The following is a 19,826-nucleotide window of genomic DNA, read 5'->3' as shown; positions in this document are numbered from 1 at the left end:
ACACTATTTCAAGAAAAAAAGAAAGAAAAACACCATTTTGCTATTCAAATCATATGAATAATGTGTATATTACATAGTTGGTGCTTGTCTTTGCCTTCATACAGCTGTGGGTCTCGCCGCTTGCCCAGAACCAGCCCTTCCCAGCAACGGCATCAAAACAGGAGACCGGTACATGGTGAACGACGTGCTTTCCTTTCAGTGCGAGCCTGGGTACACACTGCAGGTATTTTATGTTGTCATCTGAGTTCCTGGTAATAGACGGGCTCACCAGAGCTCACTTAACCAAAGCCCTAGATTTGCACCAAGAGAACTAATTTGGTTTCTCTCAGTCTGTGAATCAAAGTGGTCTTCTTAAACCAGGCACACTGGTACATTTAATTATGAGGGGGAATAGCTTCTAAATGATAGATCAACTTTTCAAGTTGGAGCATATTATTTTCCTAATAAATTCATTTGAGAATGTATATTCTCCCAATAACTATGCAGATATAATTCTAAAGGACAAAGAGCATTAACACAGTCTCTCTCACAGTCCTATCTTGGCAGTGGGATTATTGGATGGACTCTGAGTCCCATGCTTATCCACGTTGCAAACTGTCCTCATGATATAGTTTAGTAAATCAAGTGTTTGCTGTGTGCCAGGTAGTATGGCGCTCAAGTAATAGGTTCAAATAATTTTCAAGAAATATTAATAGAAGATTTTATAATCTTTTAATATATTTCTATATTAAAAGTTTTTAATATAAAAGTTTTAATATACATTATATAAATCAATGTGTAGCAACACTAGTCATTTTTCTGTTCATTATTTTCTGGTTTACCACAAATAAGCTTTCTCCCAGAATAGTTTATCTCTGTCATTTAGCAGAATTCATGTATAATTCTCCCTACCAGCAATGAATATTGAAATCTAACATGTATATTCCAAGGTTCAGTACAAATATTTAAGCTTAGTTATGTTTCTACATTCAGTTAATTCAGATAATAGAGAAGAATACTTTCTGCTGTTACATGGCTGAAGCTGATAGTATGGCAAGAACATTTTTTAGTTGTACTCTGCAACTAAGTTAAATAAATCGTGAGTAATCATCAGAAAAAACTTTCAATGATACTGCAGAGAAATGACACCATTGCATGTACTTCCATTTCTGCATGTGTGCTGAAGTACATGTCTTGCAGAATTGAGATAAATCAGAGCAGCACAGCACAGCACATACGGGAAGCTGATGGTGTGCCTGCCAAGTGCTTCATGTACAAAACCCACAACCACATAGTGTGAGCTCTAGAAGCACATCTTTCTCTAATGGGGAAGGGGAGGGGAGCCAGTGCATGAAGGAAGTGGGAGCAAGAGAGCTGGCTGCTCTAGCAGGACCACATGCAGAAATCAGCCTGGGTTTTAAGTGTGAGAATGTACCAGTACAACACCTGATTCACTTCAGCGAATGAAAACTAATGTTGCTATTATTATTATTATAGAATTATAAAATATTATATATTTTAATCATTTATTATTAAAATGTTATAATAAATATAATAATAAATAATATTACTGCTATATTATAAATTATTAAATTATTTAATTATAATTATATTATAATTAAATATAATTATATAAAAGTACCTTCATCAAAACAACCCACAACCTGCATTAATAGATCTTGTTGGGTGTTAAAATAGAATAATTGCTTTGACTCTGCAAAAAGGTGTGCAGACATTTGGAAAGTAGAATAGGAGTTACTGAAGAAGCTTTGCGAAAGGTCTGCCAGGGAAGCAAGCTTTTAACCAAGCCTATTGAGGCCATTTAACTGATTCTTTGAGACAGAGATCCCCAGTTTGACATGTTACAGTAGAAAGAATTATGCAACACATCCCCAGGGTTTCATTTAGAGGGACACCTCACTCTTTACTGACGTGCTGATTTTATGCCTTTTGGGGTTTTTTACTTCTTTATAAATTAACTTAAACCATGGGTGTAAATGTCGTGTTATCTCTGTTCTTTCACAAATTCCCACACTTTTATCTCTCTTCTCTCCCAAATCCCACACTTGACACGGTCATCTTCTTTCTCCTCACTTATGATGTCACTTTGCAGTTACTGTTGGCGGCCTGCTGTGAGACTCCCAGAGCACTAGGGGAAGAAATAAGGAAGGGCTGTTTGGTGAAGATTTTTTTAGAGTGAATTGTTTAGTCTGCTGCTTGGAGATAAAAGCCTGCACACTGGCATCTGTAGAGTCCAACCGGGCCACTTAGCTCTGGTTTTCAAATGCAAACTAAGACATTTCTTTTCTTTGTAATAGTGTCAAGCTTTGCGTTTACAAATCGCAACTCTTTCTCATTCAGAGGAGTTAAAAAGGATTCTGGACTCTTAAAAAAAAATGTGAACAACTGAGAATTTTGCTAACACATTAATAAATTTGGAATGACAGCTTGTGTCAATTACATATTATTCATGAAAGGCATTGTTCCTTGTACGGTTTACACACCAATGTCTATAAATGCATCTGCCTAGTGAGAGCTGCGTACATGGCCTAAAGTGGCTGGGACAGGGCACATCAAAAGTCAGTTCCTGACATCTGCATGATTAAAGTTTCCTTTTCTCTAGACTTGTTTTTAACTCTTCTTTTAAAAGATAAAAAAAGAAAATGCCCAGAGTTCCCCTCTTGGCTCAGTGGTTAATGAACCCGACTAGGAACCATGAGGTTGCAGGTTCCATCCTTGGCCTGGCTCGGTGGGTTAAGGATCCGGCATTGCAGTGAGCTGTGGTGTAGGTCACAGACGCGGCCTGGATCCTGCGTTGCTGTGGCTATGGCTGTGGCCGGTGGCTACAGCTCCAACTCCATATGCCGAGGGTGCAGCCCCTGAAAAGGCAAAAAGAAAAAAAAAAAAAGAGAAAAGAAAAGAAAATGCCCATTTTAAGCTAGTAAATGAATACACAGATTCCTATCTTGTTTTGAATCCATTATAACATCACAGCTGCAATCACTAATATGAAATATTTTTGCTAAAATCAATAGCAGAATGTGGCCTAGATTGGTAATAACTGATTTACTGGCAGACTTCAAGAAATATCTTTAAAGGCTTTTGTACTTTATGTTTGTCCGTAATTCAGAAAGAGATTTATTAAAGATAGTGTAATAGATCAGAGAATGCAGATACACAGAGCATGAAATTTGGCAGGAAAAGCTTTGTCCTGAGAGTCTTAAGTATAAAGAGTCTTGCTTTACTGTAACAACTTTTAAAACTATTAGGAAGACAGAAAATGAGTTTTGTGGCAGGGGAATTGAGTATGAAATCTCCCTAGCTTGGGGAATCAGTTTGTCATTGATAACTGCCTTAGAGCAAATGCATGTTTGATGTATTCTGAATGTGGCTGGGATTATTTTACATGAATTAAAGATTTGTTTTTCAACTGCCTCTATGCCAATTTTATTTGGCAGATGGAAATTCACAAGATAAGTATGCACGGCACATTAGACCACCAGCTTATCATGAGGAAAAAAGTAAAAATGAAGAGTCTGTACACAGAGGTGCCCTTTTATACCCTCCCTCTCATCATAAAAGAGATTTTAGCACAAATCACTGAAAATTTAACCCGCTGCTGTTTGTTAAAAGAAGGATAGATAGGACAAATATTTTTGAAAGTTGAGAGTTGAAAACTTCATATATTTAAAGGATAAAGAGATGCTGAATGATGAGGATTAATTTCATCACAGGCATGTTGATTTGACAGCCTGTGAGGCTGTCGGGTAATAAAATGAAAATTGAGTCTCCCTTTTTCTCCAATAAAGGAGGAACTGACCCAGTGCTTTGCTGAACCGTAATAGTGTGTGACTTTCATGTCAACCGTAGGCAACCGTGAAAGTTACCTTTGCGTGACCACATTACTTACCGCTGACATTTCACCCTTCAGGTCGATACCTCGTATTTCCTAATCACTTTCAGCCTCAGACCAAAAGCTCTAACTTTTGCTGATTAAAAAAAAAAAAAAAAAGAAAGAAAAGAAAAAAGGGAAAAAAACACTTACTTTGAACAATTCAGTTCAATGTTTTAAGCATTAGGAAAGCATCCTGGCAGAAATACTGTTGAAAGGGACATTGCAATATTTTGTTTTTAGCGACAAGAAGTACAGAGATTATGGATTCTTTTTCCTATTTTGATTTCGAATATGAGATTCATTAGTAAACATTAGCAAACTAGATTTCACAGTTTCTGATTTTTTTTTTTTTTTTTTTTACATTTGTGAATGAAAGGGAAAACTGAAGGCCATACAGCTACCCTCACAAACACGTAAGCCTTAAGTGCTCTGTGCTCAGTTATGTGAGTGTTACTTGTTTTCTCTTGTGCAGGGCCGCTCCCACATCTCCTGCATGCCAGGGACTGTGCGTCGCTGGAACTACCCATCTCCCCTCTGCATCGGTACGGACGCCCCATCTGTCCTTCTGTCCCTGTCGTGTTACCAATAACAGAACAGTGATCTCCTTCAGCTACTTTGGGGCTTCAAACAATGCACTTTTAAATTCCTTTCAAAGCAAAGCACAGGGTACTAACATCATAATGTCACAGAGGTGTAACAAAGACTGGGTGTGCAGCTTCTCCCCTGCTGTGGCTCAGCTTTCCCAGCATCCCTGGACCAGCCGACAGGGATTAGTTGCAGTGCCGTTAGCTCGGGGCACTAAAGGCACATCGCACATGTACCAGAAGCTAGTAGATTGGTTCAAGGGAAGGAACGAATGCAGCTGGTCTGAACGTCTGAGAAGGGCTCTGTGTAAACCTTTAGCCTCAGGAAAATCACATTTCCACAAACAAAATTCAGAGGCACCAGCACATGATGTGAAGTTGGAGGGATTTTGCATTTTATATAAAAAAAGCATTTGCTGTCAAAGTGGCCACCCTATGGAGGGGTCCCTTAGGACTGGACTTCAGCCTGCCTCTGGCCCTGACCCTGCACCAGGCTGGCATTCCCGGGGTCCCTCCAGCAGGGCACGGCCTGTGACCCAGGGTAAAAATTCCACATGTTCCTACCCCCCAAATCAGGAATCTCATAAAATAAGATATATATAAACCCAGTAAAACACCACGATCCCTAGCTGTTTTATAAAAATAAAGACCTTGTCCTTTAGCGATACCGTATTTACCAATAACTCTTTGAATATGCTATTTTATTTATCTGTTTTAAAAAAGGTCTGGTATGGAGAGAGTTCCCTCAGCAGGAGGCAGGAAGTCAGATCAGCAAGTGGTGGTGGACTGGTGAGCCCCAGGAAGAAGGCTGAAACTGGAGGGTGATATGGAAAAACCTTGATGGTATCATTGGGCAAAGATTAAATAAGAAAAGCCCATAGATAGAGTTGTTAAAATATCACAAAGGAAAAAAATTGATAGACATCTTTTGGAGGCTCTGTTTGTATGCCTGTCCAATGGGTTCTCATTTTTTTTTGAGATAAGCAATAGAACAATGACATGAAGTGGTAATTAAGTATTCCAGGAGTTTGGCTGTCATCCTGTTTGGCGGAAGAGGCCCCCTTATCCCTCTCCGTGACAATGATGTCATCCTGATTACAGACATGGATGTTGAGGGGACTTCTCTCATCCAGGCACTGGCTCAGCTAGTCCTGCAAGACTGTCTCAGTCCTCAGTGAAGATGTTGTGCAGGGAGGCTTACATTTTGTAATTCCTATTTATTTTTCTCTTTTTGGTAACAATTATTTTCAAAATCAAAATGGCCTTTCTAAAGACCTCACCTTTATTTCACATTGGCTTTGGTGTTTCTGTCATTGACTTGCATGTCCTTGGGCCTGCATGTTTACTCCCACTGTAGGTTGTAAGAGCCCCAAGGAAGGGATGTCATTGCCAAATACGTGCAGGCTCACTGCTCAGACCCACCAGTATCCTCAACAAAATCCATAGATTAGTGGGTGAAATGCAGACCAGAACCTGTATTTCCAAATAGTTGTTGTCTCCCACAAAGAAATAACCTAAGGGGTTATTCTCTTATAGCAACAGAGTTAATGTTCAAGATTGCAAGAGTTTTTCACTCATCCCACAAAAATACATTTAAAATTCTTTAAATTTACATTTTTAACTTACACATGTTGAAACCCAGACTGCAATTCCCTAGCTTGAACAATTACTGCATTCACTAGAGTTTACTTTATAAGACACTTAGAAATTTTTCCTTATGTCAAATTTACCGTAGGAGTTTCCCATCATGGCTCAGCAGAAATGAATCTGACTAGTATCTATGAGGATGCAGATTCGATCCCTGGCTTCACTCAGTGGGTCAAGTATCTGGCATTGCCATGAGCTGTGGTGTAGGTTGCAGATGCAACTTGGATCTGGTGTTGCTGTGGCTGTGGCGTAGGCCAGTGGCTACGGCTCCAATTTGACCCCTAGCCTGGAAACCTTCATATGCTGCAGGTGCGACTGTAAAAAGACAACAAAAAAATTTACTTTCAATGGATAAAATGTTTCTACCTGAATGTCAAAAAATAAGATCTTCAGGGTCTCAGGTCTTGAGGCATCTCTGAATCTTTCAAAATTATTTAGCCTAATAAGATTATTATTAGAATAGGAAAAAGGCCTTTTAATGTGACTTCCTGGAAAGAAGTGACATCATTTGCATTATTGGTTTAAAGTTCAAGAAATTGCCATTTTTATGGGTCACAAATGGTCAAATATTAGAATATCATCTGCTTCAACCTATATTATTTGTCTGTGTGCTATGAAGTCAATCATGTTTCTCTATCGTCCAACCTCAGCTAGAGTAGCAAAGGATGTGAGTAAACAAGCTAAGTCCAGATGTGGGAAGCATACTCACACCCACCTTCACCATGTAAGATTTCCTGGGGAGAAGGAAGTTTCAGTTAGCTGCCTTCCAAACCTGGAAAGAATTCTGAAGGTCACATACCCTGGTTAAAACTTGGGTTCTGGACCCAGACTGAGCTGAAACAACATTCTGGTTGTGCTCTTTCCCAGGTGTGTTTCTTAATCCCCTTAGGCTTGCTGTCCTTAATTGTAAAATAGGGTGATAATAATACCAAACTTTTAGGGTTGTTCTGAGGATTCGTTGATGTGACATTGTCTTGGCCCAGAAGGTAGGGTATGGCTGACAATATGCAGTAACTGATATGACCACTCAGAGCCCAGAAGTCAGTGGGACACTCGACTGAAATGTGTCCAATTGACTAAGCATTTCCTAAGGGCCTCTGTGGACAGGAAGTAGATAAATTGTGATAACCCATCTTTGTTCTTAAGCAGTGGACACTCTAGAGCAAGAACTAGACCCTTGATAACTAAAGGGCATCACATTGTGCTTGTGCTGAAATCAGGAGCAAAGTCACTTCTGAGGACTTGCTTCTAGGTGGCAAGGTCATTGGAGTGATGGAATGAATTGTCCTCACTAGAAAGCCGCGACCCACTAACCACCCTTGTTCCTTTGTTCCTCCAACAGCGACCTGCGGAGGGACCTTGAGCAGCATGGCAGGCGTGATCCTGAGCCCTGGATTCCCGGGCGCCTACCCCAACAACCTGGACTGCACCTGGAAGATCACCTTGCCCATTGGCTACGGTGAGTGAAGACATGGTTTAATTCCTCACAACTCAACATCTGCATGTCTATCTTGGAAAGAATTAGGCTGAGTAAAAAATGGGCATTACTCTGTTGACATAACTGTGTCTTTAATTGAAAGTGGCTTACAGATTTAAATAAAGCTTTGGCAGAATAACTTTGAGAAGAGAAAGTTATTTGAAAAATCAATTCAGCCATGCAGCTCTTTTCAAGGCAAATTAAATTAGCTTTAATTTATATGATGATATAGTAGGCACATGAAGTGCAAAATGCAGCATCTCTAATTCAATTATCAATCTCTTTATTTATAATACCACCTTTTATAGTCCATCACGGGAATTCAATAATGGTGGTTGTTTCTTTTGGACAATCGGTAATGCTTTTTCAGGTTATGAGTCATTTTGGTATTGTTTTAGGAATTTTTGTCATTATACATTGCATTGATTTAGGTTTGTGAAAATGGCTTTTTATAATACTTAGTTGTGAACTCTCAGGTTACCTACCTTAAATAATTCAGAACTTTAATTGTTATGTACACTAAAATCCCACACTGGCCTTCTGCAGAAATGCACGGTCTTTGTGAGATTTTGTTTCTCTACCACTCCTTTCCTTGTCTGCATCATGATTTCCTGATATTTCAGTCCACTAATTTGGATTTCGCCCACCTGTGATTTTTCTTAACAGTACCCACTGTAATGGGGAACCAAATTAGAGACTCACTGAATGTCCCAGCATGTCCTATCATGACTGAATACCTACGTACCAAATGAATGTTAGTTCAATGGTGAATGAGTGTTAAGTGGAAATCATTGCCCCTGAAGAGGGTTCTGTTTTACTAAGTTTTCAAAGCTCTTGCCTTAAGAGCCTGTGCCAGGCTGGAGCCGCAGCAGGAGGGTGGCATGGAAAAAGGGTGTCCACCTGCTCAGCAGAGCAACCCATCTGCCTGCGGGCCTAGGCCACGTGTGCCAATGTGGACACATAGTGGACCGGCCGTTACCACAGGGAAAAGGGGGGTGTGGAAGGGCCCCCACTGGGGAAAACACCTGTGAAGTTCATGTGCCCTAAGCCCATGAAGGGGCCACCATCACATGTGTGGAATGGAGGGGGGCATTCCCAGAAGCATCTCAGAGACTCTGTTTCTTCCAGGTTTTTGAGTGGTTTTTTTTTTTTTTTGTTTTTTTGTTTTTTTAATCATAAACCCTCTGAACGTGAGGCAGCAATTCTGTCTGTGCTGGACAGGCAGAGGCTTTTGACTTCAGCCAGCATCAGCTCAGCTCTTCTCAAAAGCTGGTCCATTTTCTTACCCTGGAGATCTGAAGAAATGGTTGTGGTTAGTGCAGTATTTGGAGTCAGGTGTCAGGGATTGGTTGGGATCTTAGCTGACCCGGGAGTTGCAACAGGCTCATAGGATCTTGAGGGTCACAAGCTTATTAGGCAAATGACCTTAGTCATTAAAAGCAGAGATTCAGAGAAATCTGGGCGCCATGCAGCTTCAACCCTAGCTGGGCTGCTGCACTGAGTGAACTCCAGGGGTTCAGGAACCTCATCTTCCTTGTCTCTAAAATGAAATAACCACACAGGGTTATGTGAGGATTCACTGAAACAACTCAGGAAAGAAACTTAGCATAGGGCTTGACATGTAAATAAAACAGCAATGGAGTTCCCTTCATGGCTCAGTGGTTAACAAACCCAACTAGGAACCAGGATTTGATCCCTGGCCTCACTCATTGGGTTAAGGATCCAGCGTTGCCGTGAGCTGTGGTATAGGTCAAAGATGTAACTGGGATTCCACGTTGCTGTGGCTGTGGTGTAGGCTGGTGGCTACAGCTCCGATTGGATCCTTAGCCTGGGAATCTCCATATGCTGCAGGTGTGTCCCTAAAATAGCAAAAAATAAAAATAAAAAATAAAAAATAAGTAAAACAGTGAAATTTAGCTAGGTTGTAAATCGTTATTCCAAATATTTTCTACTTTCCTTTCAAACCTCATTGGAAACATTTTATTCATGAATGGATGTACACATTTTATTAATTTATTTTCCCAACTGTATTGTTCTGTGATTTGAAAAGGCTATTGTTTGGCATTTTTCCTTAAGTTTCTCACTCACTCATAAATAATACACAAGACATTAACCCGGGGGGGGTGTGACACAAACAGTTAAATCATGTGATCTCGTGATCTATGAACCTAAAAAAATATTTACTTAAAGAAAGGCTGAAATTTAAAATAAAAGATTTGGGAGTTCCTGTAGTGGCTCAGGGGAAATGAATCTGACTAACATCCATGAGGACGCAGGTTTGATCCCTGGTCTTGCTCAGTGGGTTAAGGGTCCAGCATTGCCATGAGCTGCGGTGTAGAGTGCAGATGCAGCTCAGATCTGGCTTTGCTGTGGATGTGGTGTAGGCCGGCAGCTCAGTTCAGATTTGACCACTAGCCTGGAAACTTCCACATGCCACAGTGCAGCCCTAAAAAGGAAAAAAAAAAAAAAAAAAAAAAAAGGACATTATGGGTAACTTGCTTCCCTGACATGCAGAGAGAAGGCCAGATTTACTGTGAATCATATATACCCAAGCTCCGAACACTGTAGACCAAGGAAAATGACTGCTTGGACCATGATTCTCAGAGGTGACTGTGCACAGGGATCAGTGGCAGAGGTCGAGTTGTTACCTTGACCTTCCCTCAGTGGCCCCTGGAAACTCCTGCACCACTGGCCAGATGGGGATAGAATTCTGCAGAAGGATTCTGACCTAGCACCTCCAGTATTTTGGATGATGGAGCCACAAACTACTTAAGGAAACATTTCTCCAGTGTCTGGAAGAGTCCTTTTAATAGAAATGAGATGAGAAATACGCAAAGATTTTTTTATAAGATCCCCAAAAATATTTAGATAGTATAAATTGTTTTGTTTAAAAAATGCAAAAAATCAGGGAGTTCCCATGGCTCAGCGGTTAACAAATCCGACTAGGAACCATGAGGTTGCGGGTTTGATCCCTGGCCTTGCTCAATGGGTTAAGGATCCGGTGTTGCCGTGAGCTGTGGTGTAGGTCAAAGACTCGGCTTGGATCCAGCGTTGCTGTGGCTCTGGAGTAGGCCAGAGGTGATAGCTCCGGTTAGACCCCTAGCCTGGGAACCTCCATGTGCCATGGGAGCGGCCCTAGAAAAGGAAGAAAAAAAAAATGCAGAAATCATAATATTTTGACAAATTTGGAGTAGAGAGAGAATATTTCTTAATATGAAACAGCTTTGTAAATCAAAACTTGAAAATGAATTTCAGAAAAATAATTGCTAGTGTGCTTCCAGTTTTTTTCAAAACAAGTTCCTTATCAATATTTCTAAAGTTAGTTCCCTCATTTCTTCAGATGCTCTCCCAAGTACCTGAACACCCATGCCAGTTTCCTGGATAATCTGTTTGGGTTCTGGGTTGCTCAGGGAGCTAATGACCATGGTGTTTGTGGTTAGCGCACAGGTGACATCTGCTCCATAGTAACCCTGAAAAACATACCATCAGAGTATGAGACATCATCGCCTTTTCTTAAGGAAAAATAGGCGTGGTGGTTTTCATTAACGGAGGATTTTTTTTTTTTTTTGCTTTTTAGGGCTGCACCCGAGGCATATGGAGGTTCCCAGGCCAGGGGTCAAATTGGAACTGCAGCTGCCAGCCTATGCCCAAGCCACAGCAACACCAGATCCAAGCTGCATCTGCGACCTTGTGGCTCATGGCCGCGCTGGATCCTTAACCCACTGAGCGAAACCGGGGATCAAACCTGAGATCAAACCTGAAACCTCATGGTTCCTAGTCGAATTCATTTCCACTGAGCCACGACAGGAACTCCCATGGAGGATTTTATTGCAGTTTTTTTGATCTTGCCACAGGGCAGCATGTGCCTGGGACCACCACCTGGTAGATGTGCCATCCATTAGTCCAGCAGCCAGCAGCTCCGTTAAATAATTCTTCTGATTAATTCCATTTCCCTCCCACATGCATGGATCAGTCGATAGCTTAATTAAGTAGGCAGAATGACTGGTTGCTCCTGCACCCTGTGAAAGCCCCTTATGTCCCCGGCAGCTTATTCCTTCCCCTGACAGCTCTTTCCTGCATCCCTGCTTCCTGCATCTTTCCTGCATCCTGCTTCCTTCAGAGAACCCAGGTCAACTCTCCAAGGTCCCTGACCTGTGCTGAGGGGTGGGGAGCGTGCTCTGGTTCCTCAGGTCTCTGGGCTGTGAGTTTAGCTGCATAGGAATCCTAGTTCTAGTGACTAGTGGAATGAGTGCATGCAAGTTAGCAAAACATTTTGAGCCTTTTTCCCTTATCTTTAAAATGTAAACCGTCAAATATCACCTGCACACAGCTGTTCTGAAATAATGCACATGCCTGCTGTGCAGAAGGCATTACTAACTGTTCCTGATTTTAGTTGCTAAAACAAATGCTCTGATGATTTCTCTGTTGTTCTCTTTCCTTTCCACAAATTGGGGGTGCTGTTTTGTGTGGCTTTGGCATGAGCCCAACCACACAGTTTCTGTCTCCATTTTTTGAAAATTCCTAAAGGTATAGTTAACAGAAATGAAATCAAGTTGGTTTTCCTCTAACTTTACCTTTATTTAAAGAACCACTGCACTGATATCACATATCATGCTGTCTGATTGGCCAGGCCTTTTGACCATCTAGAAGCAACTGTACAGAGGATTTAAAGACTTTTTAGAATATTCACTGAACTCTACAACTATTAACTCTTTCGCTAAATGTCATTATACAAGAGCATACAAAATAGAGCACTTGATATTCACAAGTTCTACCAACTGAGAGACATGAGTTTCACTCTGAAGCCATGGTCAGCTTGCTCACTATTCAAAGTTTTGTCCAAATCCAAAATCAAATCCTTTCTGCAGGTGCCTTTTACTGACAGTTTGAAACATGTAACAACAGTCTGTATCAATTCCACCCAAGATGTGCATTGGGATTGATTTTCTTGTTGTAATAACACATTTTTAGTATTCTGTGAGATAATAAAAGAATAACTAGGTTATGCTTATTTTAATCCTTTCTTTTCATTTGGCTTCATGATGTCAAACTGGACACAACTTGCTGGAAATTAGATAGCTAAAAATTCCATTTTAAGCCAGATTAGAGCTGAGTTCTATTTCCTGATATGTATTAAGTAGTTTGATATGTGACTGGATACTTTATCCTGCTTAAAATGCTATTTTTTTGTAAAATTATAATTGTAATAATTCCATTTCCATTTCAAATTTAATTCCCAATCAGTTAAAGGCCACATTCACTATTTCCTCCACTTCGGAGATACTGGCTATCGTTAATTTTTTTTGCCCCTTGATCTGCTTGCTATCTCCATTGCTTTCTTGACTGGGCTATTCTATGAATTTCAAAACGTATCTCTGGATGAACACATTGAAGTCTGCATATGCACATCTGAAATGAGCGTATTGTAAGCCATTTCTCTGCTATGTGATTTTATACCCCCAAAATGAATTAGTTTTCTCAGGGTTCTAATCTTGCTCAAGTTTCACATCCTATCTGGTACTTTTTAGACATAAATAGAAATGTCAGTAATTCCACATTTGATTTTGATTGTTCTGTGTCAGCTTCTGTGTTCTTCCTCATTGTGAAAAAATGTGATGGGTATTGATGAACCTCTACGGGCCACAGGGAGTCAGTGGCCTTGATGCAGCCACACACACAAAAAAACTCTTAGTACAGTTTATTAACTAGTAATAAAATTCTCTTACCAGATTTGTGGGCCGTGCTACAAAAGGAAACTGTTTTAATTCAGCAGTGGGTGAGGGAATAAATCAGATACTGATGGGTAGCTTACTAAGTGGCCCAGTGGCTCAACTGTCACATCAGGGTAGAGGGGACAGGTTAGAATTGAGGAACTAAGAGGTCACAGTCCTTTCTCTCCTTCCTTCCTGCTTTCTTTGTTTTCTCCCTCTTTCTCTTTTCTCTGTCTCTATCTCTTTCAATCTCTCTTTCTTTTTATCCTCCTAAATATCTTTTGACCTAATGTATTTGCCAGAATTTAGAAGAAAGTGATTTCTTTTTTTTTTTAGCTCATTGATATCTCTTCAACAAAGAGAAATATTTGACTTTTTTCCCCCTTTTGGCTGCACTTGTGACTTATGATAGTTCCTGGGCCAGGGGTGGAAAACAAGCCACAGCTGCAACCTACACCACAGTTGGAGCAAAGCCAGCACGTTTCACCTGCTGTGCTGGGCCAGGTGTCAAACCTGAGTCACTGTAGTGACCTGATAATTTTTTTTCTTGATAAAGTGAATCCCAGGCATGATAGCTGGTCTTATTATACTCTGACTAATCAGAAAAGCCATTATTTAAAGTTTTGTTCCTCCTCACAGAGTTTTCTCCATAACTAATAAAATTGTTTTTTTTTTGGATGATTTTAAACTTTATTAAGTACCTTTAGGTTGTTCTTCCCTATTATTCTTTGCATGAACTTTTCTTTTTTTATGGAATTCAGGCCTTTCGTATTTCATCAATACTAAGTAGATATGTTGGCTTTAAATTTTCTCAGCACTTACACTTAAGTAGGGTAACCCACTAAGAGTTTTATAGTGTCTGGTCTTATATCTATGTCTTTAATCCATTTGGAGTTGATTTTTGTGTATGGTGTTAGGGAGTGTTCTAATTGCATTCTTTTCCATGTGGCTGTCCAGTTTTCCCAGCACCACTTATTGAACAAGCTGTCCTTTCTCCATTGTATAGTTTTGCTTCCTTTGTCATAGATTAGTTGGCTGTAAGTGCATGGGTTTAATTCTGGGCTTTCTATCTTGTTCCACTGATCTATATCTCTGTCTTTGTGCCAGTACCATACGGTTTTGATGAGTGCTGCTTTGTAGTATAGTCTGAAGTCCAGGAGCCTGATTCTTCCAGCTCCATTTTTCTTTTTCAGGATATCTTTGGCTATTCTGGGTCTTTTGTGCTTCCAAACAAACTTTAAAATATTTTGTTTGAGTTCTGTGAAAAATGTCCTTGATAATTTGATAGGGATTGCATTCAATCTGTAGATTGCCTTGGGTAGTATAGCCATAAAACTCTTAGAGGAAAACATAGGCCAAACACTCTCTGCCACAAACGACAGCAACAGCTTCTCAGATCCACTCTTAGAGTAGTAACAGTAAAAACAAAAATAAACAAATGGGACCTAATTAAATTTAAAAGTTTCTGCACAGCAAAGGGAATCCTAAACAAAATGAAAAGACAACCCACAGAATGTGAGAAAATCTTTGCAAATGAATCCACTGACAAGGGATTCATCTCCAAAATTTATAGACACCTTCTGCCACTCAATACCAAAAAAAACAAACAAACCCATCAAAAAATGGGCAGAAGATCTAAACAGACAGTTCTCCAAAGAAGACATACAGATGGCCAAAAAAAACATGAAAAGATGTTCAACATCACTCATTATTAGAGAAATGCAAATCAAAACCACGATGAGGTACCACCTTACAGCCTGAATGGCCATCATCAAAAAGTCTACAAACAATAAGTGCTGGAGAGGGTGTGCAGAAAAAGGAACACTAGTACACTGTTGGTGGGATTGTAAATTGGTGCAACCACTGTGGAAAGCAGTATGGAGATGCCTCAGAAAACTAAACATAGAACTACCCTTTGAACTAGCAATCCCACTTCTGGGCATCTATCCAGAGAAAACCATGACTCGCAAAGACATGTACTCTGATGTTCATTGCAGCACTCTTTTCAATAGCCAAGACATGGAAACAACCTAAATGTCCATCGACAGAGGAGTGGATCAAGAAGATGTGGTACATACACACAATGGAATATTACTCAGCCATTAAAAGGAACGAAATACTGTCATTTTTAGCCACATGGATGGACCTAGAAGTTATCATGCTCAGTGAAGTCAGTCAGTGACAATGAGACACCAACATCAAATGTGTTCATTGACATGTGGAATCTGAAAAAAGGACAGATTGAACTTCTTTGCAGAACAGATACTGACTCACAGACTTTGAAAAACTTATGGTTTCCAAAGGAGACAGTTTGGAGTGTGGTGGGATGCGCTGGGTTTGTGGGATGGAAATCCTATAAAATTGGATTGTGACGATCATTGTACAACTATAAATGTAACAAGTTCATTGAGTAATAAAAAAAATTTAAAAAAGTAGAGTAACCCATGTAAACGTTATCTTTAATATCTTTAATTTCCTAAAACCTAGGAAACATATGTCAGATATATTAGATGAAAAGTAAAAATAAAGCTCTTTTTATCTACCAAGTATAGGAGGAGAATAACACAAAGTAAAGTTTTGTCACATTTTGACAGAATGATCTACAGTAGCTGGTGGTGTTCTCAGTTTAGGCTTTACGAATCCAACTTAATTGCGTAGATTTATATGAAATTAATGTCTTTGGAGTTCTAAATATGCTTTAAAGTGAATTATAATATTTCAGACACCATAGTCAATTAAATCTTCAAAAAGCCACAATACCACATTAAAACTCTAAATTGTTTTGATTTTGATTTTCTTCTAAATTATCCTCTGTAGTTTATCTAGAGCAGAGATCAGTACGATCCCAGTGACTTGGGTCGTTTAGACAATCCTGGTACTTTGCCCTGTGCCAGCTGTTAGACTGAATTGTGGGAGAGATCAGGGCTTATCGATTGGGTTTCTTGCAGACATCGGTAATTTGTTCTGCAGGCACAACATGATTGAAACAACCATTTGCCAAATTAACAAATTTCATGTGCAATCCTATGAGCATCCATTTGAAAGCCACTTTAAAAGTTTGTTGCATTTTGTTAAATCTGTATTGGCCTCTCCCCGATAAAGCCATAAATAAACTTATGGATGATTTGACATACAATTACAGCCTTATGTTTCTGGTCGTAATGATTATAATAGCAGCCGGACAAAATCACCAGCATATGTGTGTAGATATTAGCCATCATTCTAAGAATTAAACCCGCCTGTCTCTGTGGTTCAGTTCTGGCAATATCCATATTTCACAGGTAAGTTGACCTCAGGGCATTTGTTACATGGACAAAGGTCACCAGCTAGTAGGTAGTGGAGGTGAAGCCAAATCAAGGTTTATTGTAATTCACAGTGTGTGTTCTCTGCTCTGCCTACTAGAGAGAGATTGTGTGGGAAGCCTGACACAATTTTAATCACTGTTGATAAACACTGATTTTATAAATTTTGATATCAACTCTCACCGATATTGCATATTTTTCCATAGGTGCACATATTCAGTTTCTGAATTTTTCTACTGAAGCTAATCACGACTACCTTGAAATTCAAAACGGACCTTACCACACCAGCCCGATGATTGGGCAGTTCAGTGGCCCAGATCTGCCCTCGGCCTTGCTCAGCACCACCCATGAAACTCTCATCCACTTTTACAGCGACCACTCGCAGAACCGGCAAGGGTTTAAACTCACTTACCAAGGTAAGGGATCCAAAGCATCTAAGAATGCTCCTTGCCCTTAAACGATATGGAAGAGTAAGCCTCTCTGTGGGGTTAAAGTCTGGTATAGCTGGAGTGACTTCTAGTGGGATGCGGCTTCTGATTGGAAATGGTGTCTTCCCTGTTAGCCTCACAGGTCAGGATACTCAGGCCAGGACCAGGGTCAGCAATTACGGCCTCCCCCAACTCCCTTCTCTCTCCCTCCTGTGGCCCCCACACAGCCTCTAAGCCTCGTGGCCTCATCCTCATGTGACCTTCTGATCTGTCACCGTGTCCTCCTGGCCACATGCCAGTCTTGTCCCTTCAGGACCAGGAAAGATGGAGTCAACTCACGGTGGTCATGGGTCCAACCCTGTCTTTTGTATGCTGATGTCTCATCTCAGCTACACGTGATGGCTCTGTGCCTTTTCAAGCCATGGTCAAAGTATGCCGGGGGAAAAAAATGAGAATGAACTTTATCTGTTTTTAAACCATCAAAATGTGAGATCTCTAACAAAAGTTTGAATCTACCATTACCAAAGCATTTTTGACATGTGAAAAAGTTCAAAGTTTTCATCTCATACACAGTAATTTAGTTGGCCTTTTCTTGAATGTTGTTAATTCAAATGAAGTTGAAAATGTCAAAAGTAGAGTCTTTTTTGAACATGGCGAAGTCAGTTGATTTCTTTAATTTCAAAGACTGCCCTGGAAAATAGATTTACTATTTCGTTATAGAAAAAGGATGGCATTTTGTGTTGAACTTTTAGACTTTGTTGCTTCAGTTGTCCCTTAAGTTATAAGTTTAGATTTCCAGAATGTGGGTCTCTTAAAATAGGAATCCAGGTAGGAGGCTAAGGAGAGGGCAATACAGGCTGAGCAACACATGAGGAGACCTTTAGGATTCTCTTGGTGTCCATCTGTCTTTCACTCCTCACCTGGACTCCCCCCCTTCCCACCAGCAAGGGCATCACTTCCTACAGAAAAGGCTCCCACTGCAGAGAACAGTGAGGAGACGGCTGCCTGCCCCCAGACCTGCCTGCATATCCAGCTCTTCCTCCCACTGGAGACAAGAGACTCTTCTCCAGCTCTTACAGGCAACCCCACAGATATTCTATGCTCTATGATGTTTCTCTCTACTTTTTCAGGGCCTTCATTGTAGAAATTCTGCCCCTTCATTGCATCTCCAGCTGCTCCTTCTCTGCTACATCTCTCAAATTAGTGTTTCAAATATGCTCAAATTCTTCCTTCTCCCTCTCTGTCTCTCTGTCTCTCTCTCACACACACATGCACACAAATCTATTTATATTTAATTCTGATGACCCCCTCTTTCTCCAGCTTCTACATTCTGAGAAACATTTTGGTGGAACCATCTATAGCCACTCTCCCAGTTTCTTTCCTCCCGTCTGGTACCCGTCCTCAGCTATGTGGGTCAGATGCAGGAGAGAGAACTGTCACATCCGGTCCCTGGGAAGGACCAATGAGTCAGGGTCCTTGGCTGCCTGCAGGTGAGAACTCAGGAGTGAGCCAAGGCAAAGTGAAAGCAAGTTTGTTCAGAGAGACACACATCCCAAGGGCAGAATGCAGGCCATCCCAGAAACTGAGGATGCCTGGGCTGCAGGGGCTTCGTTTTTATGGGCTGGTTAATTTCATCAGGTAACGAGTAGAAACTATATTCTAACTATTTGGGAAAGGGGCAGAGATTTCCAGAAACTGGGCTGGAGCCCAGTTTTGGTTTTCCATCAGCCTTGGGATGGTCTTGGTGCAGGCCAGTGGGCATGTCACTTAACTGATGTGTTAAAACCAGCATAGGATGAGGCTTGAGGTCCAGGTCCATGAGGAGTCACATCTTCTGCCATCATTGGCCTTGTGGGTTCTAACCAGTTTATGTCGTTTCCTATTTGTCTCAGTGGCTGTGTCACTCTTTTAACAGGGGTGTGCTGCCCTCTTCCTGTCTAGGCTCAGGTGACACGTGCACATCAACTGTTCTTCCTGGCAGCGGGGGTGATGGGACTGGCCAGAGACAGATTAGCAAGAGGAGGGCAGACACAGGTTTATTAACACAAACATCACACACATACTCATGGGTGAGAGAAGCCAGACACCAAGGCGTGGTTAGAACTTGGGCTTCAGTGCCCCCTGAGGCTAACGCAAAGGAAAGGGGGGCCAGCCAAGGGAAGGAAACCAGAAAGTGTGTGGTTGACAAAGTGGCTGAGTCAGGTTTGTTCTTCCTTTTAGGAGGCTGCCTTCTCACCAAGAAGGGTCACCAGGTCCTCCTCCTGGTATTGGGCTAGGGGGAGGGGACACCTTTACAGATGTAAATTTTCTTTGTAAACATTAATTTCCTTTACAAAAGGAGACCCCAGCCCACGGAGGAGCCCTGGCTTTAGATTTTCCTCTGCCTCTGCTGGTTGTCAAAACACCCCCCATCTTGTGGAGCAGACCTGGATGGAGCCTCCCCAAGCTCTGTCTGGCAGGGTCCGACTCTGAATCTGGGCTCTGAGCCTGTGGCAACTGCTGTTGCCCCTCCCCAACATTGTGCAGACCCCCACCTGCTTTTCCATCCGCTGGTCCTCCACTGCAGCCCATCTTCTCCTGCAGCCTGGCAGCTCACCCCTGGGGCAGCTGCCGAGCCTGGCTGTGGGGGCCTTCCCTGCGGGGTCTGGTCATTTCTGGTACCTTTCAGGGCACACCGCCTGCTCCTTGCCAGCCCCTCCCTGCCCTGAGTTCTGATGGTGATTCTCCTCTACTGATCAGGAGGGCTTCTCTCTCCCTCTGAGGCTGAAGCACTGACGGCCCTTAGAATTGTGCTCAATGCAAA

The 19,826-nt window shown here is 41.3% G+C and overlaps 1 protein-coding gene across 1 annotated transcript in view; it reads left to right on the top strand.

Annotated features, from left to right (window-relative positions):
- CSMD1 (CUB and Sushi multiple domains 1) overlaps positions 1–19,826 on the top strand; it is a 1,882,041-nt gene that overhangs the window by 1,700,918 nt on the left and 161,297 nt on the right. Inside the window, 4 exon segments of the mRNA XM_021075826.1 lie at positions 105–223; positions 4,347–4,416; positions 7,448–7,564; positions 16,802–17,011. Of these exon segments, the coding sequence (XP_020931485.1) occupies positions 105–223; positions 4,347–4,416; positions 7,448–7,564; positions 16,802–17,011 (516 nt within the window).

Source organism: Sus scrofa, chromosome 15 (assembly GCF_000003025.6).
Source record: "Sus scrofa isolate TJ Tabasco breed Duroc chromosome 15, Sscrofa11.1, whole genome shotgun sequence".
Taxonomy (NCBI): Eukaryota; Metazoa; Chordata; class Mammalia; order Artiodactyla; family Suidae; genus Sus; species Sus scrofa.
The sequence above is the reverse complement of the archived record's forward strand: the minus strand, read 5'-3'. Positions and strand labels throughout refer to the sequence as shown.